At 42.7% G+C, this 26,335-nt stretch overlaps 1 protein-coding gene across 3 annotated transcripts; it reads left to right on the top strand.

The window, feature by feature from the left end:
* Positions 1-1,590: 1,590 nt before the first annotated feature.
* On the top strand, positions 1,591-24,721 carry LOC140269140 (rap guanine nucleotide exchange factor 4-like). 3 transcript variants are annotated; one of them, XM_072364165.1, is made up of 30 exons: positions 1,591-1,881; positions 5,908-6,050; positions 7,228-7,316; positions 8,163-8,309; positions 12,931-13,003; positions 13,273-13,328; positions 14,131-14,237; positions 14,346-14,467; positions 15,041-15,224; positions 15,567-15,651; positions 16,318-16,378; positions 17,002-17,078; positions 17,583-17,729; positions 17,960-18,054; positions 18,587-18,672; positions 19,416-19,483; positions 19,889-20,050; positions 20,144-20,232; positions 20,325-20,352; positions 20,460-20,535; positions 21,040-21,186; positions 21,410-21,507; positions 21,727-21,852; positions 22,059-22,237; positions 22,350-22,440; positions 22,545-22,595; positions 22,818-22,905; positions 23,073-23,137; positions 23,283-23,337; positions 23,432-24,721. In XM_072364165.1, the coding sequence occupies exons 1-30, from the start codon at positions 1,814-1,816 to the stop codon at positions 23,557-23,559; spliced, it is 2,991 nt and encodes a 996-aa protein (XP_072220266.1). In that variant the 5' UTR covers positions 1,591-1,813; the 3' UTR covers positions 23,560-24,721. The 3 variants fall into 3 exon arrangements, with proteins under 3 accessions (XP_072220266.1, XP_072220265.1, XP_072220267.1); XM_072364164.1 differs by having other exon boundaries at positions 20,457-20,535; XM_072364166.1 differs by lacking the exons at positions 1,591-1,881; positions 5,908-6,050; positions 7,228-7,316; positions 8,163-8,309 and adding an exon at positions 10,682-11,057 and having other exon boundaries at positions 20,457-20,535.
* The last annotated feature ends 1,614 nt before the right edge of the window (positions 24,722-26,335 follow it).

Here is a 26,335-nt window from a genome sequence, read left to right as displayed (position 1 = left end):
TCAGAAGGTGACCGACGGCACTGAAACTGGAAAAAAAGGAACACAAGATTTCACAGTGGATGTTTAATGAGGAAATATTCCCTTTGTTATCAGAAGGATAATGAATGTTTGTGAAGTGGTTGAAGAGCTCAGATACATGAGTCCTGGAGAAATTTGACCGTTTCTCTCATGGTCAGAAACTAAATGTACCTGTGCACAGATTTATATTTTCCATGCATCACACTTGCATTTTGCAAACAACATAATCATTATCTATATACTATACTGCAGGCTATAGACAACCAGGAATTTAAGCAACTCAGCGAAAAGCTAGAGTGAGTGTTGTGTCTTTTTTAGAATTGCATCAAAGGGGAAGCCTGCCGCCTCAGTTTGAAAAGCCTCTGGACTGGTCTTCGCCCTACGCTCCACTTTGTGCAAATGACGGCTTCCATTTTTGATGTTTGATGTAAAGCTGCTGTGAGCGACCGTTTTTGCCTCTGGGTGGCTGAGTTAATCAATGATGCATTGTGAGCTGACTTTCTGAAAGGTCACTCAGCGGGGTCCCTGGGTGTCCTTTCCCCAGGTTCTTTATGCCAGCGGTCCAAATAGTTCTCTCCCACCTGGAGTTTCATCCTTTTAGAGATTAAAAAAACGAATGGCATTGGAGTATCTGTTGAAATGTAAATGGGTTTATCTGTGTATTACTGAATAGAAGTAAAACCTCAGTTTTAAAGAGGTTGGGATGCTGTGTAAAATGGGAACAAAAAGAGCATGTAATCATTTGCAAATCTCATAAACGAATACTTCACTAACAACAGAACGTAGAAATCAGATGTTGAACGTGAGAAAGAAAGAAATTGGGCTCATTTGACTTTGAATGCTAAAGAAAAGAAGAAAATTGCTCTGTGGTCAGAGAATACATTTGAAATTCATTAAAAAAAATCATGGACACTGTGTCCCCCCGAAATAAAGAGGAGAGGGACTGTTTGGCTTGTTATTAACAGTTCAAAAGCCTGCATATCTGATGGGATGGGGGTGCATTAGTGCCAATAGAAATGGTAACTTAAACATCTGGAGAGACACACTCAAATGCTGAGTGGTATATACAAGTTTTATGGCAACATTATGCTCCAGGACTGCATCTTTTCAGGGCAGGCCTTGCATATATTTCAGCAATGTAAATCGCATACTGATTCTAAGTCAAAAGCACGGCTTCACAGTTGAAGAGTACAGATGCTGGACTGGTCTGCCTGCATTTGAGATTCTTTTTCTTTTAAAAAAAATATTTTTAGATATGACAAAACAGCTAGAACCCTCTATCAGACAAGAATAGGACTACATTTTCTCTCCCACAAGTCCTGCAGCTACAGCAACCTATCTCAGTGTTTTCTGTCTTCTAACGTGAATATAAATGTTTTCTGATATTTGAAAATCCCTGGCATTCTGTTTTTATCCATATTTAACACACTGTCTCCACCTCTTTGGAATCGGCGTTTACTATTAGTCGCCCCAATGTAAAGTAGCTCCACTTACACAGTTAAATAATTACACTGAATGAAGACGTTTCCTCCCCCACCCCTCAGGCACCAAACTTCCTGTCACCGGTGCTGCTTTTGGTCCCTCCACACGCCCTGACAAAAAAAAAAAAGAAAGAAAAAGAGCCCATTAAGGCAAAGAGATACAGGTCATCTGCGAGGCAGCGGCTGCAGCCTGTGGTGGAGCGAGGCGGCTCGTGGCGGGGAGGGCGCGCAGCCGGCGCTCACGTTCATTAACGACCACCGACAACTGGAAAGCCTCCTCCGGTAGCATCACAGCGACACGCAGCCGGGGAAAGATGGTCGCAGTGCAGACGTCCCCCAATTTGTCTCCGTCGGCAGAGTGGATCTGCTGTCTGGATAAAAGGTGGGTGAAAGCGCCACACGACCTACGAGCACGCCGTCGCATCCTCGTGTTTTCGCTCATTCAGCCTTATCAACGCGATTAATCGGAACCGGTGATCGCGGCGTGAGTGTGCACTAATGAATGTGATACGCCTCATTTTTCTCCCCCCCTTTTTTTTTTTTCTTTTCTAGCGTATTGGATCTACCTTTCGTTCTCACAAAATGCTTTCCCCGGGGATTGCACAGACTGCAGTAGGTACACAACCACGCACATCGTCCTTTAGAAAAGAAATGTCTCCGGACAAAAAGGCGTTGGTGGCCTCGAGGTTCACCGGGATGTCTGCGCTGCATGCGCCGTGATGGGTGGATGGGACGCACATGGTTTCTGTCTGTGTACTTTGACCAAATTGTCATACATATTTAAAATGCAACTGTAGCTGTGTTCTCCCCAAAACAAAGATTGTAGCAAGTCAGTGTAGTATTTTTTATTTTTAAGGCAGTGTCACACTGCTGCACGCCATGCTGTCTGCTCTGACTGGACAGATTAGCTGAGCAGTCAATTTACAACATGTGTCACATCAACCATTGTTAACACCCTTAAAGCTGTAGCTTTTTGTCGATGTTGTCATGGTAAATGTCCAATGCTGCAAGCACATACGCTTTGTACTCTCCAATCATTATTGTGGATGATGGGCAAATCGTAATACACGAGACACGCACCCCACTGCTCACACACCCACACACTGTGCACACACCTCTCTGACACATAATCAGTTACCATTGGCAACCTGAAGCTACCATCTTGTCCTCTCATCCACACCTGGAGTAAGACCAGATACATGATATGAACCCACTTTAAGGTTACACTTTGTGTGCTTTCGTCGTTGATTCATTTGATAATTGTCTGAAATGAGTAGGAAATGCTTCTTAAATTTCTAGAATCCAAAGTGCTGATTTTGTTCAACCAACAGATTACCACCAGATATTTAAACTCGGGAAGCTGAAACCACTGAATTTAGGAAATGATTACTTTATCGATAGTTTGTCATCTATTTTCCACTCTTACAACGTGTAGACTTGATATCTAATGTGAGATTCTAAGAGGGATGTCCTTGTTATTGTCTGGTGATGAGGATTAAAAGGTCAACATTAAAACATAGCGGTGCGGTGTTGTACACGTTGAAGAAATGGCAGCTCGATTGCCGTGTTAGCTGCAAGTCAGTATGAACGGGACGGACAGGTCAGGATCTTATTGTGGGGCACTCAGCGCTCTTAAGCTATCCACCTCTTATTCAATCAATATCCAGCACTGTGAGCATATAAATGTACAGTATATGTGTGTGTGTGTGTGTGTTCGAGAGCTTTCATCCATCATAACTGTTGATGTGAGGAAGTGAAGCGTGAGACTGGGGTGTGGAGAAAACTCAAATGTAGAGAGAGGCAATGATATCACAGTTTCTTTTATACCAACCTTACCGAAGACATTTATTGCCACTGAGTGGCCACTTTTGTTCAGTGTTTCCTCAGATGAAAATTTAGGTTTTATTATCCCTTCTGCCTAAAGAAAATATACGTCTGGAGCACTGATGAGACATCAAAGACTTTAAAATGACATATCGAAGTAGCAAGTCTTATCAAAATGCACTCGCAAAAGAGGAATGTTGTCTGGGTAAGCCTTATAGTGTATATATAGTGTCATACATAGATTATGCATGTTAATATGTTAAATTAAGTTTGTGGCGTGCAGTCTGCTTTGCAGCCATCTTTGGGGCAGCAGCATCAGAGCCAGTGACTCAAAGAAACTTACCAAACTGATTCAGGAGGCGGGCTCTGTGCTGAGGACCGCTCTGGACCCGCAGGAGCCGATTGCACAAAGAAGAAAGCTGAACATATAAGTGTTGAAACAACGGCGTGTTCAGCCAGAGGCTTCTACAGGTCAGGTCTGGGGTCAGTCCCACCAGCAGCAATAACCACTCACAGCTTATGGAGATTTTTGAGGAAAAAAAATTGCTGCAACATTAGAATTTCCTGTGGGATAGAAAAAGTATTATTTAATTTATTTTTAATTATTAGTTCGCAAGTAATCCTCAAGGCTTGGTTTGTAATTTTAGTGGCGTAAAATCTTAACCGAGTTGTATTTTTAAAAAATTGTATTCAGTGTTTTTAAAAGGATCGCGTCGATGAAGATTCGTGTCAAAGGACCCTCCCTCATACGTTCAGAAATGAATTTGTTACACTAGTGTATAAATGTGCCTTCTTAAGAAATGTGTATGTTTGACACAGTTCAGCCTATGATTCATTTATCTGGAAGCAGTCCATTTTATCCAGAAGGATTTACCCTGAAACAGTCAACACAACCTTCTGCTGTCTCACGATTTTCTCTTCACTGTGCCATTCTGGTCGACTTGTAAATCCTCTGAGTGTGTGTGGATATGTGTGTGCGTTGCCATAATTTGTGGTTGAAAGCTGAGATCTCTGCTGACATTAGAAACTAGCAGTGTGTGAGGGGGGGGGGGGGGGGGGGGGGGGGGCTGAGGAAGAGAAGTCAAGGAAGAGAGGGAAGAAAGATGGAAGGATCAAGAGTGATACAAGGTGAACGCCTCTCGGGTCACATTCATCTCACACCAGTGAGGGGGAGACAGATTCCTGTGAACAGACGGGACACACAGGATGCTGTGGGGTTTAATCGGGCTCATAACTGACGGATTTGAACAGTTTTATTATAGACGAGAAGGCGAAGGGTTGTCTTAATACCTCCTCAGCCCTGCAAAGTTAACCTCCAAGTCTCTCCCAGTTGTAATAAGTGTGAGTCCCCCTGTTTAAACTATTAACCCAGCCTACACTGGGAGATGATACTCTGTCTGAGCACCAAGGAGGGAGTATGCAGGCAGGAGGTGGATGATGAGTCAGAGACAAAAACATGTCAAGAAAAGGAAGAGATGCATTTGCAGTCGCTCTCAGCTTATGGCAAATGTTTTACGGCCAGGTACAGAGGGCTATCCACCGCTTAGGGGCACATATAATGGAGTTTATTACTCTTTTTATATGCAGACGTGAGCAGAACGGGAGTCATCGCCAGGTCTGAGGTTGCAAAGCAATGGCAAAGGAATAATAAGGAGGTTTTAATGGAGTGGTGGGACGTAATGGACAGAGGAAATCCATGCTGGCAATTTAGAGGAGAAAATGGGTAGCTTAAATAAGAAGTGGGTAATTTGTTCTTTTCTGTCTTGCACATCATGATCTAAGAGAAACACACACGTATTGTGGGGAAGGGAGAAATAGATGGAGATTAGGGAAATGTGAAGAGTTGGCAGACAAAGAGGAAGAAAGCTGGGGGTGAGAGAAGGCGAAGGAGCTGGAGGAGGATAGGGGATAGACAGCCTCTCATCTGTGAACGAAGGAGCCCTCAGCGCATTAGCTATTCTGTATGAGCACACATCCACACGCACACGTGCGTGGATGAGTCACTGGCAACGAGGAAATAAGTGAATGAGTGGCGCTAACTGCAGTGTGTGTTCCTGCGAGATGTTTTGTCTCTGTAGTTCTTCACAGTGTTTAATCTCTCAGATCACACTGCTGCGCGTTCCCGTGCCTGCGCACGCTTGCAGATCACCAGCGAGAAACTGAACTGTAAGCGAGCTGGGGTTTAAGCGCGTTAGAAATAGTAACGGTACGAGATCGTACATCAACACCCGGTGGGGGGGGGCCCCGTGCACAGGGAAATGGCGCCTGCGGCTCTCTGCTGCCACCGCTAAGACGCTCGGCAGAACAACGAAGCCAGCGTGCTCACACACAGTCACAAACACACACACTAAAATGCTAAGACAACATTATAACAGCAAACTACCTCTTTGCTTCAAGGGACAATACCATAGATGGTTTTCCTTTTCTCACTATTTAGGTCATTAGCTGCTAATTAAAGCATAGCACACGGCTCTGATTGATTTTCTTACCGCTCAGGCAGAAATGCAGTTGTATGAGAAAGATAATCCATCACAATGATACAGAAAATCGTCTTTGTATTGTTCTTTTACTGTCCTCTGCACAGGCCCTCAGAGCGCTCAGGGGAGGATGTGGACATTATCCTGACCAGACTGAGAGAGGTCAAAGCCTTCCAGAGGTTTCCACCTCCGCTCCTACTACAGATCTGTGCCTGTGCCTTTTACGAATGCCTGGAGAAAGGCATCACATGTACGTACATGCAAACATATAGCTCTGAAGCATTCTGAAGTGATTTGTATGTCGTTTTCTGTCGGAGGATATATGACTTGCTCTAAAGCTTAGTGTGTGTGCTGCTGCTGTTTAACTCTGTTTACTCTGATTATTTCAATATTATGTAATCACAGAAACCTTCTGCTTCGTATATTATAAGGGAAGGGATGCAACCAGTCTGCTTCATCATTTCTGGGGGAATCTTTGTATGTGTACAGTGGATTATGGCGTTTTCAGTTTGGTTGTAAATTCAGTTGAAATGAAGATTTTGTTTTCATTTTATTTGATAATGTCATGATAATTTCCATCACACATAGGGAGCTTAATTTATGTACATTTGTAGAAAGAAAATGTTGTTGGTAAATATTTGGCTTAATAAGTGACATACAAGACTGTTTTTGACCACTTAGCAATTGAAAAAGCAACTGTGGCAGCAATAAAACTTTCATTATCATTTTGTAGCGAATTAATTTAATACAAACCTATTCTATTAAATGATTTCATTCATAACAAACCTATAGTGGTTCTAATTGAAAATAGTATTGCTGACAGAAAAGGATATTCAGGTTCACCACTGAGCGTGTTTCTAGTGCCAAAATAAAGCTGAAAACACTCTGAAATCATACGTCACAGCAGAAGCAGCACTTAGTTCGTGATGCTGGCAGATGCTGGTGGACAATTTTGTTGATCTTGATGAGCGGTTGTCATATGCGGCTGACCCGGCTGGAGGCGATCTGCATCGGCCTGAGTGCTGTTGTATCATCGCTGCAGATGCACGCTCGTGGAATGACTAACATTCACTTGCACGACTGCAGTTTTTCTGCTTTGGCCGGCCTCAAGCTAACCATTGGCTTTATTCCTCCGCGCTTCAGTCTCACCCATGGGAACAGTTTCATGTTGTGGTCCTTTTACAGTCCCGCACAACACACATTTTTAGGAGTGTTTCCCTTGAAGAGTGAGTGTTGCTCAACTTGTTTCAAAATCCTGAGCCTTTTCTGTCCCATATGGAGTAATTTGGTATAATAAATTATATGAATAATAAAGTAAAAAAATCATCGTGTTTCTTCTAAAAAGCAGAGATGATTTTAGGTATATTATGAGGTAGCAGCATATGTTCTTACTGTATGAATGTTTAATGTGAAATTACTGTCTGCAGTGTTTCGACAGGGAGACATAGGCACCAGCTGGTATGCTGTCCTGTCTGGCTCCCTGGATGTGAAAGTGTCAGAAACCGCCAATCACCAGGTAAGATTCATGTAACCAAGGTGGTACTTATGGTCAAGCACATCTTAACTCAAGGAAGTTCACCTGTGCTGCCGTGTGCCACAAATCAGCAATGACTTAAATGATAGCTCGTAGAAGATTATAGGTAATTTCCTTTCTATCTTTGTGAAGTAGAATTATTTTGATTGTTGACGCTCGTTATTGCCTCTTGGCCCATCGTCCGTGTCGGGACCTAGAAGTGCTCCTTGTGTTGGAGAGCGGGCCTCGTCCGGCTCTAACATCGCTCTAGTGCAGCAGTTTGTGCGCCCCTGCTTTAAATGTGCTGGAGCAAACCAGCAGAAAAACCGTATCGCCAAGAGTCGTGCTTTTTGCTACACCGTGTACCCTTTCAGCGACAGTGTGGAAACAGGCTTATACGGTACGTACAGAGGAGAAGAATGACATGTGGGAGAAGAGGGAGCGAGGATTTGTTCCCAGTGAAACACTGATAAGGAGCTCCTCTATTGTGAAGCATCCTTTTCATGTATGTAGCCCTAAAGTGCCAATGGTGGCCTAGTTTTTGTGGCTATATTTGAAATGTCAGTTTTGGACAGCTGAAAATGGCACAGAAAATTGTGTCTGAATCAGTGGACAGTGTGTGTATTTGCCTGTGTGCTGGTGTGACTGTAGCTTGCCTCTGCATCGGCCTGTTATATCCAGCACCGAAAGGTGATTATTTTGACTTTACTTTAATTAAATGCAGTGTATTGCTCTGAAAACCGCTTGGGTATCGATTTCACAATGTAATATCAGAAATGCTGTCAATGCCACCGTCTTCTTATCCATTTATAGCCGTAGTTTAAACATATCAGTCGTGTTTGTGTGCAGGATGCAGTCACTATCTGCACACTGGGGATTGGGACGGCCTTTGGGGAGTCCATCCTGGACAACACACCTCGTCACGCTACCATTGTCAGCAGAGAGACCAGCGAGCTGCTGCGGATTGAACAGAGGGAGTTCAAGAGCCTCTGGGAGGTGAGATGTGAAGCTGAACAGATGAAAAAAAAAAGAAGGACAAAGACAAGAAAGGGTATGAGCTTTTTTATCCTGATGACTACAGTTTTCAGACAACCCTCTGTTGTAGTTGTGCTTTTTAACCACAAGAGGGCTGGAAACCAGTATGGACACAAGAGGCCTGTCCACTTATGAGATGCACACCTCAGGCAACTCAACAGTAAGCTATTTAAAGAACAGAGAGAGAGAGAGAGAGAGAGAGCAGCTCCTACGTACCGCACATGCCCCTGTTGCTTCTGTGTCCTAACTAGTGTCTGTTGTTTTGATGCGATTCTGTAGGATTTGCAGCGCAAGAAATGACGGAAAAATAATGGACCAAGACATGTGTAATATGTGTAAGATGACTGAGATTTAAACCAGAGAGGTTGATTTCTCAGCCACTTTTTTTACTGTTTCCCTCTGATGCCTGTTCTTTGGTGTTCGTCTGGACTCAGTTAGCTGTTGGGAAGTACATTTCAAGTGAATATACGATTCAAAATGACAGGGGAGGCATTCGGCCATTTTGTGAGGTAGCGATCAAAACGAAAGGTCAATAATGATTTTACAGACTAACCCAGCCTGTTAAGGTAATACGTCAGAGAAATGAAAATGAGTTAACAGGAATATTGTGGGTCAGATCATGATAATATTCTAGGGTTTGTTATTCACTGATGAAAAGTCAGCTTCTTTATGGGGAATACTCACACATGGTGTAACATAAACTAAAGCGCACTGGGTTTGTTGTCTACTCTTGGTTTTTTTGCAAATATTCATTCCGTTTATTGAAGTATCCAATCACAATACAAGTCATGTGAAGAATATATATACATATATATATACATATGAAAACCAGACAGCAGATATGTCCAATGTTGTAAATAGATATTAAAAAAGAATCGGAGCTAAAATGCCTTTGGCCTTGTAAACTGGCGTCTTCTTTTGGACTTGGCATTGTTGTGGCTGCCTCTCTGTGGGCCTCCCTTGTTGAGACTACTGCCTCCATTCACTGGGTCTCACTCAAAGAGGAAGTCCCGGTTCAGTTCTCTTTAGCTTTTCCAATAAGCGCCAAGAGACATAGTGTGGTCAGACCCGCTGTTTTGGAAGGCCTGTCGCTCTGTGCTGTTACATCAGAAGATCCAAAAGGTGCCATTTCCTATGACATCATAAACTCTGTTCATTTTATTTTGTTTCTTTTTGCTTAACCTAATTCATGTTGACATGAGAGTCCCTTTTGAAAGAAGTACCAATTTTAGAATGACCTACATGTGTTTGATTACTGTGCAGCAATTAGCCATAATATTAAGATCACCTGCCCATTATTGTCTGCGGCCAAAATGGTTGTAACCCACTGGAGCGTGAATACAGCGGCATTTCTCCGCGTTGCGTTGGTGGATTGTTATGCTGGTGTGGGCACAGTTGGCAGGTACGCCGGGTGTGCTTGCTCTGCTGCAACGTGGTATGTGTTAAAGTAACCTCTATATGGTTGGCTGAATCCAAAGTTTTCCCAGCAGACTGTTGCATCGTAGCAGGAACTTGACCTGCCGGTGGACGTTGTGGCTGACCTGCCGGTGTGTGAGTTGTGCTTGTTGTGTGACTGCGATTTTATTGCAAAGGTTTTAGTTATGAAAAGATAAAAAAAAATCAGCACCTTGAAATGGTGAAAATGGTGACGCCCTCTGTCAAAATGACTAAAATCGCTAAATCTTGAGGCTATTTTAAAGGCTTTGCTGTTCTCGTCAGTACAAAACACCATTTTTTTTATAACGCTGAAGAAAAACAAGCTCTTGAGTTTTGACGGATTGAAAGGAATTGAATTACTGAAACGTGGGATCTCCATGTTATGCTACACGGACATGTCAGACCTAGATATACAATAATTGGTTATTTTGGGGCTTGTAGTGTGTTTGCTTGTCCCCTAAGTGCACTCTGGCTCCCTATCTGCTGTCTGTTTCAGGGCAGTGGACACAAAGCAGAAAACATAGCTTGCAGGTTGGTCTCTGAGTGTTTTCCAGCTCATAGTAATAGGAGCTTTGTGTTGTATATGTGTGTAATTTGTGCGCATGTGCTTGTGTGTTTCGAGGACTAAAAAGCTACGATGAATGCAGTCGTGTGTTTGATGAAAAGATGAAAGAAAAGAAGTGCCGCTCCATAATTTTAGCACCAAGTGAAAGTGGGATGAGTAAACGTACGTCTAATAATTATTGCTGATGATTGGCTGCCTGCCCTCATGAGCCTTTCTTTCTTTCTTTTTCTTTCTTTGCTTATTTAAGTCCCTTTTCTCCTGCTATACATCTCTCCCTACTTCCTCTCCTTTATTGTTCACGTTTCTTTGCCAGCCTCCCTCTTCCCTTCCTGCCCTCCTCCTCCTTCTCCATCCTCACACTCACTGCTCCTGTCTCCTCCTTTGCTGCTCTCTCACCCCTCCGCCACCTATTCCTCCATTGGAGTAGCTCAGTAATACAGAGACTCGCATCACCGTGGTAACCTGTGAGGAAAAGTGCTTTGGCTCTTGGCTTGATTGCAGCGAGGGGGGGGGGCGAATGAGAGGCAGACACTGGGGCGACTGTGTGAGTGGAAGGGAGGAAGAGTGAGGCAGAAAGAAAGAAGGGCAGCAGCTTGTTTTGAGCAGGATGCTATCCGGTGGCGTGTGTGTGAGTTGTAAAGGAGCAGAGGGCAGCTCTCTGGGGTTTCAGTTCTCCCAGCATTAGCCAGCTGAGTGTGTTACCTCAGGTGAGTCTGACTTCTTGGCTGTAACAGTGGTATCTCTGTTTGACTGTAATGTTTGCTTGTATTTATTCTTATTGTCTGTTCACAAATGAAACTCACCAAAACAGTTGCTTCCTTTCTGCTTGTCTTTAATATCTGGTTGCAGTTCACGGCTCCATTATCGCCCTGTGCGTGTTTGTCAGTGGAACATGGACAGGGGAGCGCTTGTGTCTTTAGGTCAAACAGATGCTCTCTCTGTTTCTCTCCCTGTCAGTGCGTGTGTTCCTGGCTGTCCTCATAAAGCACGGGTTGCTTGAAAGTGACCTCGAAGGAGAGAAGTGGCACATTCAAACTCCAAATGATTTTCAGTGTGTATTTCAATGTCTCTGCTACAGCTCTTTAAAGCACAGCTTATTCACAGCTGTAAAAACAGTATCTGTGCACACTGAGCATCTGTGTCTCTAGTACAGCTGTTGTTAGTGTGTGTGTGTGTGTGTGTGCGTATTATATAATGTTAGTTGTTCTGCATATAAATGATCTCGGGTGTACAAAAGGCTTTGTACTCAGGGGCACTTGAGTTTCTGTGTTAAAGAAACGTTGTGTGCTTTCGGGAGAGACGGAACAGTAATGAGATTTGATGTTAAACGTGTAAAACGCCTGTTTTACGCTCGTTCACAAATTCAGAAATTCAATTTAGGAGTCTGCTAGAATAGGTTTACAGGCTTTAATATGAAAGAAAACCAGAATTTTTCTCATATTGCAAACCGCTGCACAGACATAAAGAGCTTTTTGGGGAGAAGGCCCCCGTTGCTCAAATGGGATCTTTTTAGTACTGAGGCCTGCTCCATGTATAAAATGTACAATATGATATGTTACATGAGCTTACCTTGCTAATCCAACTGTTTAGCGACAGTTAAAACTGAAACAACTGGGAATGAAACTGTAGTCCTGTCTTTCACCTGTCTCGCCTTTTCTCTTTCTTTGTCCTGACCCTTCATCTAGGTCCTTCCCTCTCCTCATCCTCCTCCTCCCTTCCCTGGTACTACTCTTCTTACTGTCAACACCAAACAACAGAATCTCAAGAACTGTGACCATAAATTCATACTATTTGCGTGTGAAATGTGACATTTTTGTGGCCTACACTGTGGCTGTGAGCATGTCCGTGGATGACTTGATTCTAATTCAGCATTAGCTTGTTGTGGGAAAGGCTTTCAGGTGAAGCAGAACAAGACAAAACAAACAACTCTGAAGGCCGTCTATGGCAAAACAGGACATTTTCAAAGAGACGTGGTCCATCACCTTCATCCATGAATTTAGTCATCATGCCTGGTTTATCGTGCTACATTTAAAGATGCTCTATCACAAACTGCATCTGAAGCATCTCTCTCTATCTCCCTCTTTCTGCCTGCTTGTTAAAACTCCCGTGAGATGATACTGGGGCACAGCTGATCAATACTGGGGCATTCTAAGAGTTTAAATAAGGGCAACTGGACTTCTTTTTCTTGGTTCTTGACCCTATTTGCTGGAAAGTGGGGCATGTTCCCATGGCATCCTACGGAAAAGGCCCGATCTGCTTCAATTTATCATCCGATTGGTCAATAACTTTTATTTGTTGAAGCCAGACTGATGACTGGGCAGGCTTTATAAAAATGTGTGTTTCAGGATGAGGTCATTAAGTTAAGGAAGCCTGGACTACATGTTTAGCATCTCGTGAGTTTAGGAGCAGTGCCTGCTGTGAAAGAGAATGATTCCCTGTGGTGTGGACATTGAACTCATAACTCACTGAAAGGAAAGAGGGAAACTGAAAAAGAAATGTTCCTTCTTTAGATGATGAAACATTGAGAAATGACGTGCCTTGATGATAGAGGTGTAAATGGTTGGATGTTTTGCCTTGTAGAAGTATCGTCAGAGCCTGGCTGGACTGCTCGCCCCACCTTATGGAGCCATGGAGAGCGGATCAAACAATGACCGTGAGTAGATGCTCTATTAGACGCACACACTTTAAAACACACTCATGTATAAATGAATAATAATGCTGAAGCAGATGTTAGAGTGTAAATGATTTATATTTTGATAAGCACCAAGCACCAAAAAAGTTGGCTATAATAGCTGAAACGGGTAATGTACTCATGTAGCACATAAAGTACGTTGGATGTTTTTAGAAGAGTCGTGAATGAAAAGTGCCTACGTCTTCAAGAATTCTCAAATCAGCCACCCTGATGACAGTTTTCCTCTTCAGGACTCACAGACAAAGACAACATGAACTCAGACTCTGCAAACAAAGCTCACAGCAAGGTAAATGCTCGCTCTAGCTTTCATTCATTCCGTGAATGAAAGATGAAATGAACCTCACTCCAACTACAGTAAGACAGCCTTGTTTTGCCTGGGTTCTCTTTATGCCTCGCTATTACAATATGTAGCGACTGAGCACGCAAAGACTGAGCGTGACTGATACTTCAGCGCCATTTTGCATCCCGTTAACCCGCAGATCAGTGCATTTGCTGTTTTAAGCAGTGAGGGGGTTTGTATTTGAACCGAAAGCGTCCCGATTCTCCTGAGTGAAGCCGTCCAGGTGTCAGGAAATCCAGCTGTTTTCATCCGCTGCGTACTTTCATGTTTTTTGAATGAACCAGAACGCCAGAATGGATTTTAGAGGTACATGTGTTTTGTGAACAGAGACCAGTGATGACTCACAGCTGGGATTTTCTGTGCTCATGCTAATGTAAGTTAATGGATTCACATAGATGAAAGATCCCATCTGCCCAATTAACATGCCTTCCTTTGGTGTTCTTCAATAGCATCTGTACGTGTGTGTATATACTCATCTGTCATTTTCCACCTTTAAGATGGTGTGGTCTGTAAGAGAAGTGTCTCCTTCTGTGTACTGTGTGTTTTATTACCGTTTTACATATAGGAGCAGTGCGCTGTGCTGCACCTGTAAAACGTCTACAGTGCACACAATCACATCCCAAACTTCAACATGCCCAAAGCTGATGATCAAAACAAACAGTTTCGATACAAAATTTATCGTTTTTTTAAAAAAAAACAAAGAAAATGAACAAGAAGATGACATCACAGCTGTGTTTCGGTTCTGTAGATTCCCTCAGAGAAGCTGCAGAGAGCAGGGAAGGTTCTCCGCAATGCAATCCTGTCGAGGGCACCGCACATGATTCGCGACAGGAAGTATCACCTCAAAACATACAGGTACAGTGAGGTACACGAGTTCGTCCGTTTACGGCTCTCGTGCAGTATCATTAGCATGCAAGACCCTGGAAATGTTTTCTTTTCTTCTGCATTTTCTGTGTGTTGCAGACAGTGCTGTGTCGGCACGGAGCTGGTGGACTGGTTGGTTCTGCAGAGCGCCTGCGTGCTCACCAGGTCCCATGCTGTGGGGATGTGGCAGACGCTTCTAGAGGAAGGAGTGCTGAATCATGGTAGCCAAAACTACAGTTCATCAAAGTGCATAGTGTTAGGTTTCATACGTTAGTCTTTCACGACCTACTGCTGTCAGTTCCCAAATCTCTTTATACAATATTGTATAAAGACATAAGAAAGCCGTCCCTCTGCTACCAAAAACATCTAAAAGCATGAAAATGTGCTCTGATAGAGCAGAATGAGTGCTTTGGAGCGGCCATAAATGCCTCAGAGAGTCTGAACATGCTAGTGGAACATAAGTCAAATCTTAACAAATTGAAGAAAAAAAAAATGTGATCAAAAAATTTGATCGACACTCTTTGATTTCGTTTTGAAAACAAGAACTGTAGACGTGCGGCTGTCTGAGTCAAGTGTGGGTTTTGATCTGAACATCAATGAGAGCATTTGTGTGAAATCCGAAGTGGGAATTAATGCGATGTTTTGAAGTGTGAATATTAAAAAAAAGATGTTGGATTTTGATTTGAAGGTCGCCCCCCTTCAAAGAAGTCGACTGAAAAAGATGTTCTGAGCTTATGAAAAGGATTTCGAACACATTGGGTGCGTTTAATTGTACGCGCTTGTCTGCTCCTCAGTGGACCAGGAGCTGGGCTTCCAGGACAAGTACCTGTTCTACCGCTTTCTCGATGACGAGGAGGAGGACACACCCTTGCCCAGTGAGGACGAGAAGCGGGAGAGTGAGGAGGAGCTGCCAGAGACCATCCTTTTTCTCGCTCAGATAGGCCCCGACGCACTGCTGCGTATGATCCTCAGGAAATCGTCAGTAGCAATCAATACGCAATACTTCACATTATCGTCATGATGATTATTTGGTTGTCATTTAGACACTGATTTCATGCATTGAAAACATTAGACTTGTAAGGTTTTCTGAAATGCATTATTTAAATCCTCTCTTTTCGTTGCTTTTCATGAATAAATGCTGTTCCATTGGAATACCTTGCTTAACGGTTTGGCTGACTCGGCATAACTATGTACAGTACCACCCTGTGAAAAAATGCTACCAAATATTTTTGCTCTGTTTTTGTCTTGGGATGTGTAATTCCAAATTCTACCGAGGGGTTAGTTTATTTTGACCTCCTTCACACCTCTGTGTGTCCGTAGGCCCGGTCAGAGGACAGGGGACGACCTGGAGATCATCTATGATGAGCTGCTTCACATCAAGGCCTTAGCTCACCTCTCCAACACTGTGAGTCAGTTGCCTTGGTTTCTTTTTCCAAGGCACAGTACATGTTATCAGTCACTTGCAACAGTTTTTTTTTTTTTAAATAGATCCTATTTTTTCTTCTTACAAGTGCATTGGGACACACGATCTGTCCTGTGCTGACAAGCGACCACCATGTGGAGGATTGTTTAAGTCTGTGCCAGCACAGGAAGTGTTCTAGTATTTCAAGCAATGAATTCTCATCTTGGAATTAGTCGTATACAGTATTTATGTAACTTTTTGAGCTAGTTTTTAGTTCTCCTGACCTCAAGAAACTCTAGGTTTATAAGTAAAGTTTACAAGACATGAAAGCTCTCCACATGCCTTCGTTCAATTCATATTGAAGCATAGTCAAATCAAGATAGTATAAATAGGCCAATAGAGAATGAATAATTATTAAAGAAGGATCGTTTTCAGTATAATTCTGGTACATACACAGAAAGTTAACAGTGCTGAAGACACATCTTTAGGAGGGAAAAGTAATATAAATAGCTTATGAATTGTAAGAGTTCCTGTGAATTCTCTTTAGAATATCCTCGAATATACTTGTTTGCATTTTTATTTTAATTTTTTTAACTCTCTGACATTTTCAAAAGCACAGCTGAATCATAGCTGAGATCCTGGGTTTTAAAACTGCGTTTTGGTTTGCAGGTGAAGCGAGAACTGGCGAGCGTCGTGATCTTTGAGTCGCACGCAAAAGCCGGAACTGTGTGTGAGTCCTCACTTTGTCCTGGAATGCTGTTTTGTTTATGTACACGTTGTGCGTCAGTTCAACACAGAAATTCCCTTTGATTTAACGTTCTGAATGAATTTTAAACAGTGTGAAAGTAGGGCAGCATAAAAAGTCTTTTTCTTTCTTGGGTTTGGTGCACTATAACGTTTGAAAAACGGGGACTGTCTGTAGCCATGATGCCACTTACTTTCAGTATCTCCTCCATGGATGCACAGACATCTATTAGCAGGTTACTTTGATTTAAAAAAACAAAACAAAACTGCTTATCCTTGATTTATCTTCTGCACAACTTCCACACATTCTGGTCATATAAATAGCAGTTTGTGTGGAGCGAAAGGTGCATTTTATGTTTTTTGTGTGCAGACACTGTTTATGCAGCTGGTCTCTGGACTTATACGTAACATCTTTATTGTCCAATTTATATTTGACTTTCAAAATAGATTTTGAATAGTGGTTGACAGAAGAGGCAATGATATATATATATATATAATGGTATTATAAACGGCACTGAATCTAAAACATGAGTGTGTCCCGTCTTGTCTGGCCAGAACTACTTGTCTTAGTGATGTAACTGTTGTTTATGTTTATTCTTGATCTTCCAGTGTTCAACCAAGGAGAGGAGGGCACTTCATGGTACATCATCCAGAAGGGCTCTGTTAACGTGGTTATCTATGGCAAGGTGTGCTCCTGTCTCATTCCTCCATCTACACCATGTTTTGTCTGTTTGTTTCTTTCTTTTTGGCAAATTCCCAGTTTTCCGCGTCATGAAATGATATTTCTTCAGTATGTAGTGGATTAAGATGCGTAGCTCATCACGTCTGCGAGGAGCAGAGCGGCAGCTCTCTGGGGCTGGGAAACACCAGCAGTGGAGTTTGGCAAGCGCTGCTCAGCTTAGAGTGACTCATCACTGTGATTAACTGGCTTAGGGGGATTGCATGCATACACGAATCCACACCACACAACTAGTGTAAATGTAATTGCTTTGCACACACACTGTTTTCACTTATGTCCATGCACAAACGCACATGAACGCAGGCAGGGGTGATTCACCCCCTGCCCTGTGTGTTTGTGCTCCCTTCTGTTTTTTTTCAGGGCTCCAGATGACTTTCAAACTGTGTTTGTGTCTGAGCTCATTTATATCTTGGTGCGTGTTTGTGATGCATTTTACGTTTGTATATCTCAGGGTGTGGTTTGCACACTTCACGAAGGAGATGACTTTGGGAAGTTAGCCCTGGTTACAGACTCACCTCGTGCTGCTTCCATTGTCCTGAGAGAGGACAACTGCCACTTCCTTCGTGTGGATAAGGAGGACTTCAACAGGATACTCAGGGTGCGCCGACATTTCCCTCTTATTCTGTTTGAAGACACATATTAGAATCCATCTAATGTAGTTAACACCATCTGAACTATAGATCCATCCATCCATCTCTGTCTAATGTATTGTACAGCAGTATCCGGTTGCTGATGCTGCCTGATTGGGATCTTTGTCTCCCTCCTCTGACAAATACATTCTATTGCAAATGAGATATTTTTTTCTGATTTTTGTTTTTGTGTTTTTAGGATGTGGAAGCCAACACAGTGCGTTTGAAAGAGCATGAGCAAGCTGTGCTGGTTTTAGAAAAGAGTCCCCGAGCATCCACACTGGGAAGCATCAAGTAAGTGCCATTATGTCTGGGTGCATATATCTAGAATACTGTTACTGTCTAAAGCAGACGACAATACCTCACTATACCCCAATTTGATTTTGAGATTTTATTGATATATTTTAAAGCTCAGCTGGCTATTTAACATAAATGTTGACCCGTATGATCCAGTTAGCAGCCTTAGTCTCAAGAAGTTAAGAGTTCAATCTAAATGTGGCCTTGGTTTTGTTATCAGGTCCTTTTGACTCAGCAGTGACCTTTTACTTGACCTTTGTTACTGTGATCCGCGTATCCTGCTTTTGCTTTGACTGTTAAAGCACTTGGGAAACTATATTTTAAACATGCTATGGAAATAGGTTTTATTTAGTTTTTAATATGATTAATTTATAGGTTGAGGAGCAAACAGAAAAGCATGGTCTTTGTCTGCTAAAATGCCTATAAATCCATTAAAAAAAAAAAAAAAGCATGTATATGCTGTATGTTGATGAGTCTTGAAAGGACATTTTTCTTTGATACAAAGCTTTTCTCTCACGCTGTTACACAGATACACTGTGATATCAGGAACGCCAGAAAAGATCCTCGAGCACTTCCTGGAGACTATGAGACTGGACATACATCACAATGAACCAGGTAGGCACAGAGGAAAAAGGATGAAATGCATAATTAAAAGACTTTGAATTAACGGACGCTTTTATCTTAGTCTTATACTTCAAGAAATGATCGCATTCCGGCTCAAAACAGGACCCCAGTGCAATATGAAAGCACTGGTAGCAGATTAGGGAAAAAAAAAAAAGATTGTGAGAGTTAAAAAAGCTAAAAGAAAGAGGCTGTTCAGGCAAAGGACGTTAGAAATGCAAAGCAGGTCTAAATGATTCCCAAACTGAACAGACGGGAGGGTAAAGTAGAACAGACCTTGCAGTTTAACCGGAGGTATAAATACAGCTGAGGTAATCGGTTATTAGAGGAAGGGTGTGCTGAAAACGAAGGAGGGCAAGCTGGGGACTGGAGAAGTGACTCTGGAGACCTCCGGTGGATAAAAAAGGGCAAGAAAACACACAAGTAACTTAAACCAAGACCAATACAGTAATAATGTACAGTGAAAGCTACTCATTCAGTATAGTACAACAAAAAAATGGTTCTCTGTTGTGTTTTCACCTCCCCTATCATTCAGGGGCATTTTACAGTTTGCACAAGTTCCCACCATAATATGATTAGTGAGGATACCTTGAGTAAGAATGCAGTGAAAAGTTAAATATATGTGATCAATAGCAAAGTCACTACCTTTTGAAATGTTCTTTTGCATTCCAGTATTTTCTGTTCTGCAGCTGATTCTCCTTCCTCGCTGTCTGTTTGTTGTCCTTCCCGTCTGTTAGACCCAGCAGTGGATGATTTCGTTCTCATGCACTGTGTCTTCATGCTCAACAGCCAGCTGTGCCCTCTACTCATGGCACAATATCCTTTTTGCCTTTATTTTCTCTCTCTCTCTCTCTCTCTCTCTCTCTCTCCTCACTTAGGTGGTATTTCCCGCACATTTTACAGCCTGCACAAACCTAAACACGTGTAAACAAAAAACTTAGAAAACAGACTAAACTTGCTCATTACAGCTCAAGTTGTGTTTGCTGTATTGTGTGAATACGGTGGGTGTTTTAAAGTTAAGGGCTTATTCTTATGAAACAGCAAAGAATAGTGATACGTCTAGTTCTCGAATTGATTAAGAGATTTGTAACACCTGAAATTATAAGGACCAGACTAGACTGCATAAAAGCATTGATTAAGTACTGAGCAGCAGATTGCTAACTAACAAGCTGGATCTGTCACCTTCTACACGTTCGTAATCCGCTTTAACCTTGTGTGCACCTACCATGCGGCATCTCCGCCCGGCTCGGAGCAGGACAGGTTGGAGCACGCACTCAACAGCAAGAGGAGGGTCCTTATTCTGGCCCTGCGCTGGGCAAACACGCACACCTACCTGCTGCAGGAGGAGCCGGCTGCAGTCTCTTTCCTGGAGGTGAGCAACAGCAAGCTCTCAAACACAGTCAGCTACACTACTTATACGGGTGCTCTGTTTGGTCTGAGTGGCTCCCCCTGTCTGTCTCTGCAGGAGTTGTACGGGAGCGTGTCGAATGATTCTCGTATGCTGAGGGGCCTGAAAGATTTGGTCCCCGACCTGGAGAAAGTGGTGAAATTACAGTGCGTCTCACTTCCTGCATCTTAAACTTTCAGTCTCGTCTTTTTTTTCTGTACCCGCCAGATTTATTGTGTCCCTTTTTGACTTTTTGTAGTTCAGAAGAGGCCAAATCAACGAAAAAGGTACATGTGGAGCGCTGTTTGTCAAATTGCATTCAAATAGACAATACTGCGTGTACTTTGCATTTATCAGCTGCAAAATGATGATGGGCTGCTGTTTCATTCAGCAGAAGACTCTTATTCGACAGTTCAGCAATGGAGAGGAGAGGCTGCAGAAGAAACAGCCCATTAGGAATCAAGATGACAGTAAGCTGTGTGTCTGGAAAAAAACAAAAGAACAATTTCAATAGACAGCTGTGGAATGTGCCATTGAATGTATAGATGCTTCTCTTCACAGGGGGACAGTTTGATATTTTGGTGATCCCTAACCCCTCTTGTCATGCTGCCATCAAAGCAAAACATGTTTTATGTACACAAGATGGGGAAAGAAATCTGATGGACAGTTTGACATGACACCCACTTAGTGAAAGTATGTGGGAGTTAAAATCAACATAAGCTCCGTGCCAAGACTGTTTTCTTAACAATCACATGTGAGGCAGCTGCCCTGGGTCAGCCAGAGAAAGACAGCGGTCATCAGTCACACGGCTCAGAGAAAGAAGCAGCGTAAACATTCGGGAAGCATCTTTGATTTGAATAAACACGTTCCCATACTTGTATACATTTACAGGTTTTTAAAGCAAAAAAAACATTTTACAGATAAGAAGCTCTCACGTATCGTTTTTTTTTCTTTTTTTTCTGGCGTATGTGCAGTTCTCTTGAAGGTGTACTGCGGCGATCACACTTACACCACGATCAGGATTGCCGTGGCAGCGACAGGAAGAGAAGTGATCAGTGCCGTGACCGACAAACTCGGCACCTCTGATGAGCTCCTGCTGGTCCATCTCAGCTCTGCTGTTGGTAAGACTGTGTTGCCTTTAAATCTGCAGTCGGCTCCAAATGTGTCTACGTACAAAGTCAGCAATCAGAGCGAAAGCTGTCGCTGAATGCTGCGAGGACATGGGCTTAAAGTTTACAGGGAAAAAAAAAACCACATGGTCATACTTAATGGTCTCCAGTATGGCCAAATGTTGGACATATTTCGGCGGTGGTGAAAGCTTGCGTGTCCTGATTTCCGTTCCAGAAAAGCAAATCCTGAAGCCTAATGATGTATCGGTGTTTTCTACTTTGAGCATCAATGGGAGATTATTTGCCTGTCCTCGAGAGCAGCTTGTCGGTCTGGTAAGAGACTAATTGTCACCCACGTGCAACTGGATAATACTGGTTTTGAATGGTTTTGAATGGTTTTAAATGATTCAAGCCCCATGTAATTCAATACATGCTAAAAAATCTAAAATTTGTTGTGCGAAGGTATCTAAATTTGAAGTTTCTTGGCCTTTTTCTTGCTTTTGGCATGTTTGTGAATTAATACCAATGTGTGTTTGGCTGTTTTTGCGTCAGAGTCCTCTTCCAGACCAAGAAGGCCCCTCCGCAGGCTCCATGTCTACTTTTGAGCTGATGAGCTCCAAGGACTTGGCATATCAGATGACAATGTTTGACTGGGAACTTTTCAGCTGTGTGCATGAGGTACTTTGTACAAAGAGGCCTCTCTTGCACATTGAAATGGAAAAAAATACCAAAACAGTAAATCACAAAGCCTGGCAATGAAGTCAGTGAGCAGCGATGCAAACCTAAGTTTTACAGAACCTGTAGACTAATGCAGGGCGACAGAATTCGTCCCGTGGATCGAGTGGAAACTCACTCAGACAGTTGCCCTCTGCTCTTTCCCACAGCACGAGCTGCTTTACCACACATTTGGCCGCCAGAGCTTCAGAAGGACAACGGCTAACTTGGACCTGTTCCTGAGGAGGTTCAACCAGGTGCAGCTGTGGGTGGTCACCGAAGTCTGCCTCTGCAGTCAGCTCAGCAAGAGAGTGCAGCTCCTCAAGAAGTTCATCAAGATAGCTGCACAGTGAGTACAACCGGCTGGCGATGAAGACATTCTCACGGGCAGAAGTAGAAGCGGGCGAGCTTGATAGTTGCATTCACTTTTGTTTGCTCTTGTGTGTTTTTTTTGCCCGTAGCTGTCGAGAATTTAAGAACCTCAATTCATTCTTTGCCATCATTATGGGGATGAGCAACCCCGCTGTCAGCAGACTGAGCCAGACGTGGGAGGTAAATCAGAAAAGAAAGGACAAAAATAATCTGTTAAGAAATCTACTGTCAACTAAATCCTATTGAGGTTCCGCATGAATGTCTCGCCTGTTTTTCTCCGACAGAAACTCCCCACCAAGTTTAAGAAATTTTATGCCGAGTTTGAGAGCATGATGGTGAGTTTTGTTTCGACACAAACATCCAAATGCAGGTTCAAACAGACAGGTCACCCAGATTGGTTAAAACATTTCCTGTATCTAGAAATACTGAATAGTAGTAGTTTTGGTCTCAATGAATCCAAATAATAAGGCTACATACTGTTCATCCTTTTTTCAATACCTGATAAACTGACCTTTAATTCTATTTGAAACTGACGCCATAAACATGTTTCACAACAGGACCCATCAAGAAACCACCGGTCTTACAGACTCACTGTTACCAAACTGGAACCACCAATTATCCCCTTCATGCCGCTCCTTCTCAAAGGTATGTTTTAAGTGGCTGTAAACCAAGCCCCCCCCACAAGAAGCAGAGGAAAATATTGATGAACAAGGCAGACGAAAAACACAAATTGCTCTATTTATTGCATCTGATGTATGACTTATGATGTGACTAATAGAGCATCTCAGATGTTTTTATTCATTCCCTTACAGATATGACCTTTACACATGAAGGCAACAAGACATTCATTGACAATATGGTCAATTTTGAGAAAATGGTGAGTTTCTGTGCACTAAAGGAGCGATTAAGTCATTTCTGAAATCTGGTTGATGTTTTTTTTAGCGTTTCCGACTGTTTTTCTTTTTTATTACTCATGTTACACACGATAGATATCTAAAGCAAATGTATCTTTGTTCCATCAGCGTATTATAGCAAACACAATTCGACAAGTCAGGCACTGTCGAAGCCAACCTTTCAGTGAGTCATTAGCACGCAGCATCAGATTACTCCAATGCAATTGCAGGCGATCTTTCTAGTCACACTACTCTGTATTGTCTCTCTGCACGGTTAGACCCAGACATTTGCCAGCCGAACAAGAATCAGGCGGAGGTACGGGGTTACGTTAGGAAGCTCAGCGTGATTGACAACCAGAGGGCTCTGACGCAGCTCTCCTACAGACTGGAGCCTCGGCGGACATGAGCTCCAGATCTTCCACCGCCGTCGCCTTCTCTGTGATCTTAGCATTAAAAACACACATGCACACAGACACACACACACACACGGTACCTGGTCAAAATAACTCAACACATCTGGACTTGTAGTAGCAAACCACAGCAGTCAGTGACTTCAGCATTATTATGGACTATCATGGATCAAGGACTTAAACTGTGCCGATAAAAGCCTCTTCCTCCTCGACAGACAGAAACTGTTCAGCTGCTCTCTTGTCCCTGTGTCTCAGCTCCCAGATTTAGGGTTTTTACTGTACTAGCTGTTACTGTTTGGGACCTGTTAGATAGAACTGTAATGTATAGAACTTCAATCAATATCTTGCATGACTGAATTTATAGGCTTTGTGTTCTATACAGTGGATTTCTATCAGAGTGTCCTGTACTGTTGTGCTACTTCGAATGAGCCCTAGTTTACAATAAATGACTGTATCTGCCTGTCAAGCGATTTCTCCTCTCCTGATGGTCCTGCTCAGAGACGCACAAGAAAACCCTGCAAGCTGTAGAGATAGACTCATTTTCCATGCTGCATATACAGAAATCTGAGAGTACATATATACTTCATAATCTCCATTAGTCTAATAAAAGTCTTTGGAATCTGTAGGATTTGACTCCCTTTAGCTAAGTATCAGTTCCCTTTAATTAGTCCGACACTTTAAAGCGACTTAACAGAGTGTTAGTTCTGTCAAAGCCCTTAATGGTATTACAAAAAGTGTTCAAATTGATCACGGCTGTGTATTTTTAATTGTTTTTTTTCATTGGCAGTGCAACTACAAATATAAATCATACAAGATGCTGAAGTAGCCCGATTGCATCTTTCCTGAGGTCAGCTGTACTATCAAACTGCACCTCTTTCTTCGGGGACAGGTTTGTTGATTCAGAGTCTACGTGAACTTGACCTTTGAGAGGAACTCTTGTCCTATCAACCAACTGTGTTCAGTCTGTGTGATTTTTGTTTTTGTGTATGTGAGTGTAGGTTTTGAGTGTGCGTTCCTCCTTTTTCTTTGATCTCAGGAGCTTTTGCTGTGCTGGTGTGTGTCGAGAACTGCCGTAAGGCTGGCTTCCTCCAAAGCGGCCTGTAACCATATTGTATGTGTAGTCTGCCTTGTAAATAAAATGTCTAATTTAACAGTGTTTTAGTGCCTTGATGACTTTTTTCAGACCAGCACGCGGTGGAGCCTCAGGATAGTGTGGCAGATCGGTCCGTCGCTCAAAATCCAGAGCAAAATATCTGGGCAACGATTGCAACAGCCAGCTGTGGAACACCTGATCTCAGATAGATTTATATGAAGGCAGTTACATTATTGTGCCATAAAAGTTAAAGAACTCTCATATAGTAAATACTTATATAAACTGTAGCACCTAGTTTTGCACTTAATCTATTAATCAGAAGACTTTTCCAACCGGTTTTGTTCATTTTCATCTTTCTGTTAAAGGCTGCCACATGTAAAAACAGTTTAGATTTGTGAAACTTGTTGACTATATATGGAAGATAAAACCTGTTTCTGCTACATTTAGAACAGAGATTGGCTGTAATTGTGCCCAAGTATTATCATAGAGGCCCACCCCGACTGAAAAAGCACCAAAACACACATTTTCCTCAAAGGATCTCAGCTCACATTCAAGTCGTGTCATCTTTGCACGCGAAAACCAGGAAACGGGCAAACTGAAATCAAATTTAATCCATATGGTATACTTCAGGTTAAAAGTGGGGGGACCATTTTAAATTCAGATTTTGGGGATAAACCGTGTTACCATCACTCTTGAATCGGGGCTTTGTCGGAAACGTTTTGATTGCCGAGGTCTCTTGTTTGCAAAGTTTTGTGAGAAAACCCCGAGCTGAATCTGAACGTAGAAATCATTAAAGCGAGATGATACAAGTTTGTGAACCTTAAGACTACGTGATTCTGACTTGCTATGAAGTACACTAACTTGTTTTGCACACTACCAAGCCTTAGGCTGCCCTAGAGGGCCCGAGGCCTGAGATACTGCAGTCCACAACCTTTCAGGATGTCTTTGTTGCCTCTTTACCATGACTACAATGCATGTGTATGGTGGTACGTTTGCAGGACTTACACAGATATATGTTTTGTGACAATGGTGTTGCATCCCACAACTGAATGGGGAACCAAAAACAAGACATTTACCAAATCCTAAGGTGTTACGTTAAATTTGGGTTCTTATCGGGGTCACTTTCCTTGAAACTGCCAGATAGAGCACCAGCTGAGGATGTGCTGCTCTGTTTTTGTATGTTGCTGACTTCATTTCTGACTCCAACTGGAAAAAAAAGAAAAAGAAAAATGACTTGACAAATCTACAAATGTTTCTGCAGGGCTGACCGTTCCGATGCAGAGTGTCTGCTCACAAAGCAGTGTGCCGCTGAGGTTGCTGAAAGCCAGATGTTCGTTACCATAAACTTCACATTTATTTTTGACTGCTGTGAGCAACTGACAAGTGTTCTAACTTCCCATAGCTGATCTCACCTGTCCCTGGACAGTGATGTCAGCACGACCGTCATGCATGATGATGTCAGTGGGTCATTCTTGTCTGGCTGAGTAACACTGTCCCTCCCTGCCTTCACTCTGGTGATTGTATGTTTTTAGAAATAGAGTGTGTGAGGGACAGATTAAGGTATCTGTGACGGGAAACTCGTTTGCTAAATGATTTAGTATGTCTGACACACTATAGGCCAGAACAGTGCGTGTGTGTGTGTGTGTCTCTGTGCATGGGTGCGTGTGTGTGGTCTATGG

The sequence above is a fragment of the Leuresthes tenuis genome, unplaced genomic scaffold (genome assembly GCF_036924035.1).
Source record: "Leuresthes tenuis unplaced genomic scaffold, fLeuTen1.0.hap1 SCAF_14, whole genome shotgun sequence".
NCBI classification, from domain to species: domain Eukaryota; kingdom Metazoa; phylum Chordata; class Actinopteri; order Atheriniformes; family Atherinopsidae; genus Leuresthes; species Leuresthes tenuis.
The sequence above is the reverse complement of the archived record's forward strand: the minus strand, read 5'-3'. Positions and strand labels throughout refer to the sequence as shown.

Bases quoted from the DNA above. Each gene is read 5' to 3' on its own strand.
- LOC140269140 (XM_072364164.1), top strand. From the start codon at position 1,814: ATGGTCGCAGTGCAGACGTCCCCCAATTTGTCTCCGTCGGCAGAGTGG. The intron at 13,329-14,130 runs GTAAATGCTCGC...TCGGTTCTGTAG, and splicing joins CAAACAAAGCTCACAGCAAG to ATTCCCTCAGAGAAGCTGCA. The intron at 20,536-21,039 runs GTAAGCTGTGTG...GCGTATGTGCAG, and splicing joins CATTAGGAATCAAGATGACA to TTCTCTTGAAGGTGTACTGC.